Genomic DNA, 16982 nt, shown 5'->3' with positions numbered 1-16982 from the left:
TGTTATTAGCATTCTTACTTACATTGTTATTATTGTTAATACTATTATATAGGAGACTGAGCAAAAAGAGACCACAATTTATGAAGAAGGATTGTGCTTTGTCACGTATTAAATCTTACTTAAAGCCATTAAAAAACCTAAACACCAAAAACTCAGCAGAATATTATTATAGAAATAGAAGGAACCAAATAGTCCTGAAGTAGATCTTTGGAAATGTGAGATGATTATAGATGATATGTAAAGTAATTGGAAACATCATTTATTTAATAAATCATGTTTACTATAATAGTAAAAGAAAATAAGACTAGATTCTTATCTCATACCTTGTATAAACATAATAGCTATTGTAGGTGATGATTGGAGGCAAAGGGTACTCAGATCTTGCTGGGGAAACTGTAACTTTGGAAGTATAACATTTAGATGTTGTTTTGTAAAGGATTCTGGCAATAGCCTCTCTTAAAAAGAAAGAAGAGGTACCTATGGCCAAGCTATCCTACTCATGAGAATATATCTTATAGAAATAAAATCACAAAATCTCAATGATTTATGTACAATGGTTTTATCAGGTTTTTTTTTTTTTTTTGGTATCAAAAGCCAGGAAAGGTCATGGAACACTTGATAGAACTATATAATTTGAAATACAAAATCTTACACTTCCAGTCCAGTCTAGTCCAGATTGCAAAAAAATTTGGACAAGTGAATTCGAGCTGCTTTCCTTGAAAGCAGCTTATGTCCATCTATTTTCTTATAGAATTCTGATGTTGACTCATGAAGAAGGTTACTGTAGTGTTGATTGCTAAAGTATTTGTCTAACTAGGTGTTCTTCATTTAGTAGTATCTTAGTTAATTAGCAGAAAAATGTGGGGGCTTAAAAATAGTCGTCTTGTTTATTTGTACTGCTAAAAACATATGATAGTGGAAATTGCAAATCAGATACTACAGAATCATCCTAAAAGTGTGAAAACATTTCTTGGAAAAGAGGAGGTAAAGAATTGACCTTCCCTAGGCCCCCCTTGATTATTTTATATTGAGGAGATAATAAGATGAATAAAACTATCATAGCACAGTATAGCATGGATAGATCCCCTGGAGAAGGAAATGACAACCTGCTCCAGTATTCTTGCCTGAGAAATCCCATGGACAGAAGGGCCTGGCAGACCATATAGTCCATAGGGTCGTGAGAGAATGGGACATAGCGACTAAGCAACAACAAAATGTTAAGTAAAATTAAACAGCCTTCTTCAAAGTGGTGGCATTTGGAAAGTATCTAGATCTAATCTGGTGTCACTCTTAAGAATATGGTGTCACTCTTAAGAACCTTGAACTTTAAGTTTCAAAATATGTGACCGTGTACATAGCAACCTCAACAAAAGTACACTTGGTGAAGACATACAAAGTTAGGACTTGAACATAGGACTTCCAATTCTCAGTCCAGTTCTTTTCCCCTGCATTATCCCTTGTACATTTTTATGATAATATGAATAAAGGCTATATTTTCAGACTAATTAGAATTTGCTTTTCCTTTAGTAGGAGAGTGGGGTATAGTATTACATCAGGTGAACATTTTATTCAAGACCAAATGGAAATGAATGATGTATACAAATCATTGGTAAACATCTCATTCTAAAACTGTACATCACCAGTGTTTGAGTGTGATTTATGGACCAAGCTCTTTGTGTTAAATTACTTCAAATTTTTGAACCTGTTAAGGGAAGGTACTATTATCCCCTTGTATAGATGGAGAACTGAAGGACAGAAGAGACTTGCCCAAAGCTACTTAATCTAGTTATTAATGGAAACAGCTGGAAAATAGGTCACTGTGTTCTGTGATCAATGTTGCTATTCATATTTTCTGTTTTGTTTTAAGCTTTGTTTTAGAATTAAAAATATTCCACTTAGATTGGCACATTTCATCTCTTTTATTTATATTTATTGAATTTCTTTGTACATGCCATATTTCTAATTCTCATGCTGAGCACTTTTATAAAAGATGGGCTATATTTGCACCCAGGTTATGGTTAGGGGAATTAAATTACAAAGCTGTTAAGTAACTGAGATTTCACAATAGTTTATAGACCAGGGTTCAAATCCTGAATCCCATGCCATCCAGTTGAGTATTCCAGCTTTGTTCCTTATTGAACAGTCACCTCTAGCATGGTTTACATGACATCCTAACTGCTTTCTAAATGGGCACCACAAACATCATTCAGATTTCAGCTCACCAGTGACCTGGGGGCAAGGATGCTTCATTTCTTCATGGCATTTTCCAAGAATGCAGCCAGCCTGGAAATTCTCCCAAGTATGAGTGTAAGTTTCACACTGAGAAATCCCATTCTGTCTAAGCCAGACTAAAGAAGGTGACTGACTCACCAGGCATCATTCCAGGCAGGCCTGGGCATCCCAGGGATGCAGGCATGGCTTACTGACAGAGTGCTGAGCATCCCAGGCACAGGGCAGAGTTCACTGTCATAGGAGCTTAAAATTTGATACTGTTCTGAAAATAAAAAGGAAACAGTAGCTTGTATTATAATTGAAATAGATTAACTTGATACCAAGAAACCATTTAAGCAGTTCCTTCCTTAAATCTTAATGCATTTACTTTCCTTTCTTAATGCATTTACTCCTTTCCCTGGACCAGCTCCAAGTCAGGATTTGAGGAGTGGTACTCAAAGAAAGTGCTAGTTCTGGTCTTTTTTGGAGGAATTTGATGATATTCCATTCAGTCTGAGTGTGAAAAGCTTGAGCTCACTTGAGGATCTTCTGATTTCTTTCTCTAGTGTTCTGTTTCAGCCTGTTCATGTAGGAAAGAAGGAAGAGATTTTTCAGTTTCCTTCTCCCTCCTATTTCCTTGGCTTGTTGAAAGGATGAGTATTACAGGCTCCTGTGAGAGATATTTGGCTGAAACAATCTCTTATATATTGTCTTAAGAAAATTATTGTAATAAATTGCATTTGTATTCTTTGGACATTCGAATTCACCAGGGATATTTGCTAAAGTGTCAGCTATGGTTCCTTGTCTTCTATCATTTCCTATCTTCCCCTTCATTTTTCTTGTCTTTATGCTGCCACTATCTTCCCGCTTTGTCCTATTGATACCTGCTTCTTCTGACAATTATTCTTTTCCCCATTTTCTTTCTTTCCCTGTACACCTTCATTTTCTTTTTCTTATATTTACCTCTTTGTAGCTTAATATGTGTTTACCTTCCCTTCCTCCATTCACTCGTCTTTCCTTCCTTCATGCCACAAATCTTTGTTAAATTTTTGCACTGGGCTAGGATTCTGCACCCTCCAAATCTATAATTGTGTTACAATCATACCATCAAGATAACTACTGATATCTCTAAATTTTAAAAATTATAAATTTTATCTGATTTAACTAAAACTGTATTATTCAAATTTGGAAAAAATAAATAAGCTCCAATAATTTTGGCAACCTCTGGCTTTTTCAGATTGTGTTAGAAAATGTGCCTCCTTTACAAAAGCCTACACTCAATTTATTCATATATGAAAAAGTACTCATTTTTTTCCCCTAAAAGATTTAATTTTCTAAAAGGGAATGGAATACGGGTAAGGGAAAGATGGTACAGTAGAGAAGAAATACACCTGTGAGTTGTTTCACCAATTGCTCTAGATCGAGGGCTGAGGATGTGCTGCGTAGAACAGCTTAGGTAAGGCTTCAAGGTCGAGGTGCTCCTGGGTGTGCTCCTTCAGCAAGACTGACTTAAAACAGGGGTGTGGAATGTAGCTGCAATCCTTGTAATTTGGATGGAATCATAGGTATGTGGTCTGGTTCATAAGTTGAACCAAAAAAATTTGGTCCAGTAGAAAGAAATGAAGCACTTGTTTTCCTGGGTCTTCTAACTATGGAAGGTCCTGCTCACTGCAGTGCTATATGGGTCTCAGTGGTCTCCTCCAGTGCCCGAGTAGCCAGCACCCCTGGGTCCTGCTGTATCTTCTCTTACATGTCAGTGTTTTTTTTTTAACCACATTAAAAAAAAAAAAATCATGTCTGGTCCTCTTAGGTCAAGAGTATTGACAACAGCAGTTCCTTGGAGGCAGTGGCTGGCATGATTTCAGCCTACAGGAGCTGCAAGCTAGTTCATAATATAAATGATTATTTATGAATTTACCAGCTATAAATTTATAGTTTTGTATATGAAGTTTTATTTAACTTTCATGTGGTAGATAACAGAAACAATAAAAGTAAACATTTTGGCAGTTTAAATATAGATAATGTTAGTGTCAGATCAAGGAGAACAGATGAACTACTTTTGGGTTGTGAAAGAAAAAAGACTTGGAGAGTATTTTTAAGAGAGAAGAAGGTAGTGACAAAAGAAAAGAGAAATTATATGGGGATGAGAAAAGAAAAGGCAAAGACCTTGTTTTGAGCTAAAGTCAGAATTGTTGTTGGTTAGGTGCGAAGTCGTGTTCAACTCTTTTGCAGCCCTGGACTGTAGCCTGCCAGGCTCCTCTGTCCATGGGATTTCCCAGGCAAGGATACTGGAGTGGATTACCATTTTCTTCTTTACGGGATCTTCCCAATCCGGGATTGAATTTGTGTCTCTTGTATTGGCAAGCAGATTCTTTACCACTGAGCACCTGAATACTATTCACCTGACTCTTCTCATTCTCAAGCCTCAGGGCAAACTTCATCTGTTCCGGAAAGCCTTCTAGCATTTTCTCCCTACTTTATAATACTTCTATATTCAGAAGAATTAATTTGCCAATTAACTGTGTATTGTTTTAGCTTAAAAAGGTTAATTGATTCTTTGGGATGTTTTCTAGCTTTCTTCAGAATTATGGCTTATCTTCTGAGTTAGGCTTACAATGCCAGCAATTTGAACACAGTTTCTTATAAATTCTTATCTTTTAGAATGTCTAGCATGGTTGTTGCTGCAGAAAATCTGATGAACTGAAGAAAGGACACATGCGGCAGGGAGGTGACAGGAGAGGCAGAGTAGATGGGGAGAGGACAGAAGGATGAGGTGGGAGGTTGGATGAGGAAGAGAGCTGTGTTGTTTCAGGGGGGAGTAGGTGAGAGAAATGTGGAAAGGAGATGCCTTGTACTCATGGTCATCCACTGAGTATGCTTAGATACTGCAGGGAGATGTAAATGATATTCTTTTTGTTTCCTTATTAGGAGGTTTATTCATCTTCGGGGATTTCCTTTTAAAAGAGTGGATTTAGATTGGAAGGAAGTGCATGTTAGCATGTTAATAGCACTGGGTTTTTGCAATGGTCAGTGGATGGCACACCTTTACATATCAGATTTGCATATGCTTTACTTTTTATATTTTCCAGTTCTTATTTAATGATCATAAATAGCAATTGGAAAATTGAAGAAAAACTTATTTATGAAATTTCAGCAATTTTTTAACCAATTGAAATGCATTTGAAATAGCTGAGATGTGGTGTTCACAGTTTCTGCTGTGGTTAAAATGGAAGTCTGATATATGGTTACATTTGAAGGAAAATGTACCTTTTAAATTCAGATCTGACACACTGACAAGTCTAACTTTCTATTTTTTTCTTTTTTCCTAACTTTCTATTTTTGATAATAGGACATCTCCAAGTTTTCAGAGAAAGACAACATAGTTCTTGGAGAAGGTGGAATCACACTGAGTGGAGGTCAGCGAGCAAGAATTTCTTTAGCAAGGTAAATTTCTGCTTATTGGTCCAGCAAGCATTTGTTGTATAAATGAGTGTAAAACATTATAGATAGTTCTCTGTTTCTTTATATCCTGTTTCTGTAACTGAAAAAATACCCAGGATCTTATAACTAGCGGGTTAAGACTAACCTTTCAGAACTATAGATAGTGATATAGTATTTATATCTGATAAAGCTCATGGCTTTTTAAAGATGCATACCCTTTTGTTAGCGTGTATATGTTTGTTTGCCTTATGATTCCCTACAAATGGAAAACCCTAATATTCTGCCTAGCACAGGGAAGAGAAGATGCATACTTTTATTTAGTCCTTCAGACAGTTCCCTGCTCACCGTATCCCCAAATGTACACACCTGCTCCAGGCTGCTGGTTTTGTTTCTTGGTGTCAGTTCAGTTCAGTTCAGTTGCTCAGTTGTGTCCGACTCTTTGTGACCCCACGAACCACAGCACACCAGGCCTCCCTGTCCATCACCAACTCCCGGAGTCCACCCAAACCCACGTCCATTGAGTGTGTGATGTCATCCAACCATCTCATCCTCTGTTGTCCCCTTCTCCTCCTGCCCTCAATCTTTCCCAAGATCAGGGTCTTTTCAAATGAGTCAACTCTTTGCATGAGGTGGCCAAAGTACTGGAGTTTCAGCTTCAACATCAGTCCTTCCAATGAACACCCAGGACTGATCTCCTTTAGAATAAACTGGTTGGATCTCCTAGCAGTCCAAGGGACTCTAAAGGGTACTCTCCAACACCACAGTTCAAAAGCATTAATTCTTTGGCACTTAGCTTTCTTTATAGTCCAACTCTTACATCCATACATGACCACTGGAAAAACCATAGCCTTGACTAGATGGACCTTTGTTGACAAAGTAATGTCTCTGCTTTTTAATATGCTATCTAGGTTGGTCATAACTTTCCTTCCAAGGAGTAAGCGTCTTTTAATTTCATGGCTGCAATCACCATCTGCAGTGATTTTGGAGCCCAGAAAAATAAAGTCTGACACTGTTTCCACTGTTTCCCCATCTTAGATAAACATAAATTTTCAAAATTTTCAATATAACTAATTAATCTCACAACAGAAATAGCAGGGCAGATGATGTACTTAAGCTTAAAGTGTGTAATCTTCAAAGAAAAATAAATGGGACAAGCATATCTAATATTGTGCAGGGTATGGTGGTCTCTTAGTAGAGACATTCTTGGTCTAAGCATTTTGAGCTGTCAAAGAGAAGTGTGTGTGTGTGTGTATTTATATATATATATCTATATATATAAGTTAATTTGTGGTTAAAATATAACATTCAGTTTAAAAAATATTGATGATGTGGAATATTAAATGTTTCTCCAGGTTTATTTGAATAAAATTCTTCTTACTGTGTCGCTGAAGTTATTAACAAGAAATCACAATGACTTACTGATATTTTGGCCTCTCTCCCCCTTATTTTCTCATGTTTCCAAAAGCTGGGACAGGAAACTCACTCACTGAGCACCTACAATTGCCTAGTACTATTCTGGGTGGGGTGTGCGTGAGTACATGTGTAATTTTACTTAATCCGCATATTACTCTGCCAAAAAAGAATTGTTCTCTCCACTTTTTATGGAAGAGATCATTAGGTAATTGAGGTGGTTAGATCTTAACTTGCCAAAAGCCACACTGCGAAATGGTAGAGTTACAGTTTGAATCAGGTCATCTTGACTTTACATTAAACCACGACTCGACTTTGGGATTACAACGTCAAGTAATAAATCAGTGATGTGTAGTTGCAATGATGTGTCCAACTCTTTTGCAACCCCGTGGACTGTAGCCCACCAGACTCTTCTGTCCATGGGATTCTCCATGTAGGAATGCTGGAGAGAGTTGCCATTTACTCCTCCAGGGGATCTTTCCCATCCAGGGGTTGAACCAGTGTCTCCTGCATTGGCAGGTAGATTCTTTACTGACTGAGCCACCAGGCAAGCCCAATATATCTATGTAGCCCTTATATAGATATGAGTGATTCACAGACAAAATAATGGCTTCTAAGTAAAGGAAAGTTGATTAATCTGTGAGCCAAAGTAAGACTGTGTTAAACATTTCATTTCAAATTTAGGAAAACATGCTATATGGCTTCAAACTTTAGCATAGAATTGAGTCTGTATTTACCAGTTGAAGATTCAGTTTTATTATAAAATACAGTTTGCAGCATTAAAGAAAATAGTTGTTTATTGCTCTTCTGATCTGAATGTGTCATGTATTGACCAGTTTTGGATGATGCGTATGTTATTTCTAACCTCTTAAGAAACTGTGGTCATAAATGGGGCTTCCCTGGTGGCTCAGCAGATAAAGAATATGCTTGCAATGCAGGAGACTCAGGAGACCTGTGTTTGATCCCTGGGTTGGGAATATTCCCTGGAGAAGGAGATGGCAACCACTCCAGTATTCTTGCCTGGAGAATCCCATGGACAGAGAAGCCTGGCAGGCTGAGGTCCATGGGGGTCACAAAGAGTTGGACACGACTGAAGTGACTGAGCACCTGGTTGTAAATGTGAAGGAGAGAGAGAGAAGAATTGAGTATGGGAAGAAAGCTCTTGAGGGTACATTTTGTTGGGGGTCTTTTATCTAGTTCCTGAATGTTGTTTTCAAAAGTAATTTGCATTGCCAATGTCCTTCTAGATTTTGCTTTGACTTTTTGCCATTTCTGTTTTTAATTATTTTATTTCTCTTAGTTACCTGCTGACTAAACATAGTTTCTTTTTTTCAGAATTACATGTAAAGACTGAATTGTATGTGGTTGGTATAGGTATAGGATTACTCACAACCACAGTTGAGAAATTTAGACGTTATGAAGAAATTACCTCATTTCCATTCATATAGGAACATATCTTCATTTTATTACTGCCCTAAGGTGAACTTAATGAAGATTTTACTTGCTCATAAAATTTTATTTTTTAAGTTAGGATATAAAATAATGTGGGTATACATTGTTATTACAAATTTTGCATCCTGCACTTTTGTGGAACTTTTATGAGTATGGTCCATAAATTAGGACTATAAGGAGCAAAGAGCAATATCAATCATACTGTTGTCACAGTACTGCTATCGGTTTATTGGTAACAGTCAACAGTGAAAAAAATAAAAAAAATAATTTCACTTACGTGCTGAGATTTAGTTGCTGTCTCTGACACTTGACAGGATTGAAACATTCTCTTTTCTTTGTTTCCCCACCAAAATGCAAGATTGCTGAGAACAGGGCTTGTGCAATTGTTACCATTTTATTCCCAGCATATAGCATAGTGCTTGCTGTAAATAGGTACTATTGTTGAAAGGTTTTCTTTCTTCCTTTTTCTTTTTTAAGGCTATATTTAAAATTGTATGTATGGTGTGATTTAGTTTGTAACTTTTGCAAGTGTATGTCACTTAACACTTAGCAAAACGACCTGAGAAGTTTTTGGAGTATTGTGCAAAATTATAAAAATCCTATGTGACTTATCTTTTTAAATTTACTTAAAATCATCTACACCAAATGAAATGGTAAATATTGAAGGAATCTAATTTAATTTTCATTTTCTATTTTAGAGCAGTATACAAAGATGCTGATTTGTACCTATTAGACTCCCCTTTTGGATATCTAGATGTTTTAACAGAGAAAGAAATATTTGAAAGGTATGTTCTTGAATACTTTATAATACTCATTCTAAGAGACAAGAAAGAATGACTATACCACCATAGGCTACATATTATTCCTTGAGAAATAAGGTCCACCACTGTGACTCAGTGTGGCATTATGTAATTTAGCTGCTTAAGTCTGATCTTCCCTCCATGGTCAAGATCACTTCACTTTTCTGTCCACCTTATGCTGAACCAATTTTTCCCATTGCTGGTACTTTAACTGTCACTGTCTATGGAGTTTTGATAGTATTACTGTCTTGTGACATAGCTTATATTATTTTAGTTGATTGTTATACTCAAATTTTTTATTTACTTTTTTGTGTATTTTACTCCTTAGATAGTAAACGTCTTAAGGAACCAAGAAATTGAATGTTTTGATGTTTTAATATAGGTGAAGGCTCTAAGTATTCGTCTACCTCAATCCCTCCTTCAGAACCTCTTTCTTAGTCACACAGAGCTTGGGGTGTACATTTTCTTGGAGCTCCCATTAGGGCTCAATGTATGTGAAGTTTCTAAGAGAAGCAGTTGGTTATATGAGTTGATTTTAAGGTACCAAAATGATTTTATAGACTATGAAGTAGTTTAAAATAATCAGTAAGGATGTAGATGTATGTATGTATTAAATTACCACATTATTCCTAGAAGCACCTTTCCTAGAATTTGGTTATATTTAATACCTGTGATACCATTTTTACAATCCTGTAATTATAAATACCTTCTTACCAATATGGAGAAGGAAACGGCAATCCACTCCAGCACTCTTTCCTAGAAAATCCCAAGGACAGAGGGGCCTGATAGGCTACAGTCCGTGGGGTCGCAAAGAGTTGGACATGACTGAGCGACTTCACTTCACTTTCTTACCAATATAAACTTTGCTGGTTGTATCAGTATGTTAAAGTGTAGTCTAGAATTATGGCTCTTTCTATAAAATATATAATGTTTTAATGCCTTAAAGAAATTTGTCTTCCTTAGATGGTTCTAGTCAGGATTTAATTCTACACAAGAGGGAAATTTTGTTGGAGGAAGTTGAGATTTCTTATACAATTCTCCAGTTATTGTTGTGTTCTTAACAAGCAAATTAGTCTTAAGGTGTTTAAAATTAACTTTTTATTGGCATATGGTTACTTTCTGATGTGTTAGGTCCTGCTGTACGGTATAAACTTTGAAGACTAAATTAGTGGTCAACGTAAAATATAAAAGAAAATGAGCAGAAAATTTAGAGAACAAGAAAGTTCTGACATTTTAGAAGACATGTAGAAATATAGCCTCTAAGGAATCTTAAAGGTCATCTGATTCTCTCATTTTCTAGATGAATCAACCACAGCCCAAAGGGTAACTAGTTTGTTCAAAGTCAAATGTTTATTTAATGTCAGGTATTTAATTTCATTTTAGGTCCATTAACACTCAACTTTGTGGTATAGCATACTATAATAATTAAATAACACAGTATTTCATGACATAATTAATCAAGAAGTACCAACTTAATTACTATTGAATATTTACTTTTAGAATTATTTAAGTGTAATAATAACATTTTATAATAGAAGTTATATATAGGAGTACATTAATAAAGTGTTAAAATATAATACATATACTATTGTAATAAAATGTTTATAAAATTAATATTTATATATTTTTATATTCTTAAAGCTGTGTCTGTAAATTGATGGCTAACAAAACTAGGATTTTGGTCACTTCTAAAATGGAACACTTAAAGAAAGCTGACAAAATATTAATTTTACATGAAGGTAGCATCTATTTCTATGGTACATTTTCTGAATTACAAAATCAGCGGCCTGACTTCAGCTCGAAGCTCATGGGATGTGACACTTTCGACCAGTTTACTGCAGAACGAAGAAACTCAATCATAACCGAGACTTTACGGCGTTTCTCATTAGAAGGAGATACTTCTGTGTCCTGGAATGAAACAAAAAAGCCTTCTTTTAAACAGACTGGAGAGTTTGGTGAAAAAAGGAAGAACTCCATTCTCAATTCAATCAACTCTATAAGGAAATTTTCAGTTGTACAAAAGACTTCATTACAAATGAATGGTATCGATGGAGCTTCTGATGAGCCTTTAGAGAGAAGACTATCCTTAGTTCCCCATTCTGAACCTGGAGAGGGGATCCTGCCTCAGAGCAATGCAGTCAACAGTGGCCCCACATTTCTGGGAGGGAGGAGGCAGTCAGTTCTGAACCTTATGACCTGCTCCTCAGTGAACCAAGGTCAAAGCATTCATCGAAAGACAGCAACATCCACACGAAAAATGTCACTGGCTCCTCAGGCAAGCTTAGCCGAAATAGATATATATTCAAGACGGTTATCTCAAGATACTGGCTTGGAAATAAGTGAAGAAATTAATGAAGAAGATTTAAGGGTGTGTATAAATTATCAGTGTGGTGTTTGGTTTTTTCTTTTGGCCACAGAGTGGAATGAAATACAGAGTAAAGAGCAAAAGTTACTTAAATTTGAGTTTAGGATGAGGTTTATTTTTAAGATCCCCAAAGTCCAAAGTATGTGTATTATGTAAGCAACTTCAAAATGTAGAAGAATCAACCATTTCCTTTTGGGATTTCCTTTTGTCTCTTACCATAAGATGTATTGTTAAGTCAAAGCAAGGGCTATTATTGGTTCCTTTTCTAAGCAGTAATAATCATTATTATCAATTAGAAAAATTGTGAATTATTATAAATTTGTTTCATTACCCCCTTAAAATCTCTGTAGGAAGAGGTGGAGTGAAAATAAATACATAAACAAATAGTAGCTTCAGTTATTGAGAGCCTGAAAATGTTTCTGTATGCAGGTAGCCTCTCTAAGGCATGTATACATCTAGGCTCTCAGCAGCACTAATTTTCTGGTTTATACGTCAGTCTTGCCTGAACTTAGTTAAACCTGAGCTTTTTCATCTTTTAAATTGGCTTTATACATAGGATTTCTGGGCAGGTTTCTTTTAAAGAAGGTTTGTGAAATTCAACATATACTACTGCCAACTTTCAGGTAGAAAGTATTTTATATGAAGTTCTAAAGAATAAAATGCTTTCTTTCTTACAATAGGAAGCAGTAGGAAAGAGGAAGTTTTCATTTTCTAGTTTTACTAGAAAAGTTTCTTCAGTGCCTTGGATGAAATAGTGTTATAATCAATTGATATGTTTAATAGCTTAGATCAATTAAGAGTAGTGTGAACTTTGGCAAGTCGCATGTCATTTAATGTCTCAGGGCCAAAGTTTTCTTCTTTGTTAAATGAGGGAACAGAATAGGTGATCTCTAAAGTACCTACTTTGTGTTTCTATATTTTGAAAAAGGTTTCCTGAAAGATAATTTATCTATATGGTTGTAATTATCAATCTGAATGAATTTCTCAAACTGGATTCTATAAATTGAATGGTAAAGATGATCACTTTGACTGATAATAGTATTTGTTGATCGCTTCTAGTGCCATGAACATAGAATAGAAGGGATCTGTCATTAGCCTCATTTACAGATAAGAAAACTAAATTTTAGGAAAGTTTAGCTGCCTGAATTCAAGCACCTCCTAGGAGGGCAATGGTAGAGTCCAGTATCAAAACCAGGTTTATTTGACTTTAGAAATCTTTATACCTAACCAGTGTGCCATATTCTGATTTCATAGGGTTCTTTTCTCTGAGGTTCTAGCACTTCTTCTGTGAATTTTGTTGGTAATAAAAAAGCTATCCTTTCTGTTTGAAATATCTGGAATTTCTCTCTTTCAAATTATTGAACTATAGCTCTCAAATAACAGATGAAGACTGAGGGTTAGATTTATATAACTTAAGTCATAGTTCGGAAAGAGAATCCTAGCTACTACAAAATGTAAAAGCATCAGGCAGGCTTCAGGTCTATTGTAAGACCGCTAGAGCTGGCAAAATTCCAAACTGTATTCCATGGACCCCACCCCCTCCCCCCAAAGGAAAGAGTTAAGTCAGGGGGATTCTGGGAAGCTTCAATTCACTAGTACCATTTATTGATAAAATATGTGACACTGTTAAGCATTAAAATAGTAAAATTGTCCAAAAACAATACAGTTGTATTGTCAGTGATACTATGTTCACAGTTTAAAGAATTGCAGTGTTTCTTATTTTTGCAGAAAGCTATCTTGCTCCAGTTTTACTGGCTGTGAAGTGACATAGCATGTGTCATTCATAATGGTTTATATTCATTGAAATTCACTTAGTTTTAGATAGTAATATTTCTTTATTTCCTCACATTCAAAATAAGACCACAATTGTTGTTTGAAATTATATTGTCTCATTATAATAACCAGGATTTTTTTTTTTATAGGATTGCTTTTTTGATGATGTGGAGAACATACCAGCAGTGACTACCTGGAACACATACCTTCGATATATTACCGTCCACAAGAGCTTAATGTTTGTGCTAATTTGGTGCTTAGTTGTGTTTCTGGTTGAGGTAAGAATTTTCTGTTATAACATATTAATGTGATTTAAAGTTAATTGGGAATAGTTTGGGAGGACATATATATGTACACACATGTATACTTATGTATACTTGTATGTGTGCATGCGTGCTAAGTTGATTTAATTGTGTCTGACTTTTTGCAACCCTATGGACTGTAGCCTGCAAAGCTTCTCTGGCCATGGGTTTCCCAGGCAAGACTACTGGAGTGGGTTGCCAATTCCTTCTCCATACATATACATAAATATGTGTATATGTATATATGTAATTTTATATTATAAAATTATTTTGTTACTTCATACATAGTATATAAAATATACTTAAGCACATATTTTCTATATGAAGAGTTTTTAATGGAGTGATTCAAAACCTCAAAGTAGAATATTCTGTATGAATTGAAATTAACAAAGAAAATTATTTGTACTAAATTTTAAACTCATTTGATTCTAATATTATTAAATATGCTGATGATGAATCACCACCTTTAAAATACTACTTCCTCACAAAATTAAATAAATATGTATTAGTGGCTTTGCAACCATTTTAAACAAGCCTTTCAACGATTCAGATCACCCATTTGCTTCAGAATTCTTTTGTTTTCACGCCACCGTTGTGATCTCTTTACCGTGCCCCTGGAAAAGAGATACATCAAATCACCAGGTTAAAATAAAAGAGGGGGTAGTACATTGCCAGTTCAGCACCAGGTAAGAGGTTTCTGAATCTAGTTGATAGATGAGGTTTTTCTCTAGGTCAGGAGGAGCTACTTAAATGTTAAAAGAGGCTTGGCAGAGGATGTCTACGGTAAAGTGGCTTTGAGGCAGGATGGAGAATACCCTTTGATTGTCTAAAGGAGGCAATTGTAACTCAAAACCAGCCAATGGCTTTCCATAAGGAAATCTGGGATCAGTTTCACTCAAACTTATTTAATAACATAAGATGAAGATACAGATTTCTTTTTTTCCTGTAAACATTTTCTGCTTTTTTAATGTGGGTTGTTGGTTAAAGTAAAACAAGCAAATGAACACTATGTGGGTACTGGAAAACACATCTGGATTGGATTCAGCCTTGTATGACCACACTAGGTAAATCTCAGAGGATACTGCTGGTTGTCTCCCACTGTAGAGCCTGAGTCCAACATAAAGACCCAGGTTGCCTTCAGGGGAGATATGACCTGGGTGAAGTATTGCCTCTCCTGAGCGCATATAGTTCTATGCATACACAAAACCAAAGCTTAAAACTCCGTCATTGTCTTCTTGTTTAGTCACTAAGTCGTGTCCAACTCTTTTGCGACCCCATGGACTGGAGCCCGCCAGGCTTCCCTGTCTATGGGATTTCCCAGGCAAGTATACTAGAGTGGGTTGTCATCTCCTCCTTGAAGGGATCTTTTTGACTCCGGGATTGAACCCGCATCTCCTGCATTGGCAGGCAGAATCTTTACCACTGAGCCACCAGAGAAGTTCCTGTTGCCTTATTAGGTTGTTTCTAACCTCAATTAAGAAGTCTACATAAAATGTTATCACCCTTCCCTGACCAAGTAGTGGAAAATATCTAAAGGTATATACCAAAAGTTTTATATACCACTTTACCTATCAGCCCTGGGATTTCTTTGGAAGGAATAATGCTAAAGCTGAAACTCCAGTACTTTGGCCACCTCATGTGAAGAGTTGACTCATTGGAAAAGACTCTGATGCTGGGAGGGATTGGGGGGGGGGAGGAGAAGGGGCCGACAGAGGATGAGATGGCTGGATGGCATCACTGACTCGATGGACGTGAGTCTGAGTGAACTCCGGGAGTTGGTGATGGACAGGGAGGCCCTGCGTGCTGTGATTCATGGGGTTGCAAAGAGTCAGACACGACTGAGAGACTGAACTGAACTGAACTTACCTATAAAGTGTTGGTTTCCATTTGATCTTTGAGTTTTGGTGATATCTTATCTTTTGCTCTCCTATTATTTTTACATTAATAAAACAAATGGAGGCTGGATGTGAGGTACAATACAGCAGAGTGCCACCTCTGGAATCAGACTGACCTGGCTGTGAATTTTAATTCTGTGTTTTTAACACTATTAACACTGAACAAGTTAGATAACCTCTCTTGAGCCTCAGTTTCCTCATCTATAAAATGGAGGTTGTAATAGTACCCGCTTCATAGGTCATTTCTGTGAGTGAAGAGATGATTATAAAGCACTTACTGTAGGGCTTGGCACAGTGAGAAATGTTAGTTGCTATTCTGACTAATATCCTTAACATCTATCATCATTATGAAGCTCAAGCTAATTTGAAGCGAACAAGTCCACAGCAGAGATATAATAAAATTTTCATTAATTCCTTTTATGCTTTAATGAAAATATGGGGCTGAGTAACTTGACACTCTCACATGAGTAACAAATTTCATTGAAATGTATTTTTAATTTACCTCATTAATCTCTGCCAGTTATGCCAAATGACCAGCATTAATGTGAATGAAACTCATTCCTGTGTCACATTTAATCTCAAACTAGCCCTTTGTTAATAATTTGAACCTTTTCATTGAAGATCAACATTGCTTGAATGTCTTTAGTTTTATGAGAAAAAATGGTTCTGTGAATGTGGTAGTGATTTATATTCACTTACAAGACCCTTGCCCATGCAAAGCTATAGAGCTGAACTTATACACCTTTCAAAACAGTATATAGTTAATTAATTAGTGACTGAGCATTGAGCACTGAGCACATGTACAATATTATTAGCTCACTTACTCAAGATGACAGTGGTCCTTTGTCTTCAGGCTGGAATCCAAACTATAACACAGGATGTAAATGTGGTGTGCTGCTGCTGCTGCTGCGTCGCTTCAGTCGTGTCCGACTCTGTGCGACCTCAGAGACAGCAGCCCACCAGGCTCCCCCGTCCCTGGGATTCTCCAGGCAAGAACACTGGAATGGGTTGCCATTTCCTTCTCCAATGCATGAAAGTGAAAAGTGAAAGTGAAGTTGCTCAGTCGTGTCCGTCTCTTAGTGACCCCATGGACTGCAGCCCACCAGACTCCTTCGTCCATGGGATTTCCAGGCAAGAGTACTGGAGTGGGGTGCCATTGCTTTAGACTTCCCATTATTAATTGAACTCTCACAATTATTGCAAAAATTTGTCTTTTTGTAGGAAAAAAAATGATAATGTAATTTTCTAGGCAAGATAGAATATGATAAATGATGATTCTTTTTGGGTCAATGTCCTGAAGCATTTCCAATTAACTGACTCTCAAAATTTTGAA

At 36.3% G+C, this 16982-nt stretch overlaps 1 protein-coding gene across 1 annotated transcript in view; it reads left to right on the top strand.

Annotated features, from left to right (window-relative positions):
• CFTR (CF transmembrane conductance regulator) overlaps positions 1-16982 on the top strand; it is a 181023-nt gene that overhangs the window by 90469 nt on the left and 73572 nt on the right. Inside the window, exons 13-16 of the mRNA XM_068972401.1 lie at positions 5561-5655; positions 9213-9299; positions 10956-11682; positions 13602-13730. Of these exons, the coding sequence (XP_068828502.1) occupies positions 5561-5655; positions 9213-9299; positions 10956-11682; positions 13602-13730 (1038 nt within the window). The remainder of the gene's footprint in view (positions 1-5560; positions 5656-9212; positions 9300-10955; positions 11683-13601; positions 13731-16982) is intronic.

The sequence above is a fragment of the Capricornis sumatraensis genome, chromosome 5, assembly GCF_032405125.1.
Source record: "Capricornis sumatraensis isolate serow.1 chromosome 5, serow.2, whole genome shotgun sequence".
Lineage (NCBI taxonomy): Eukaryota > Metazoa > Chordata > Mammalia > Artiodactyla > Bovidae > Capricornis > Capricornis sumatraensis.
This window is presented reverse-complemented; position numbering and strand designations above follow the sequence as displayed.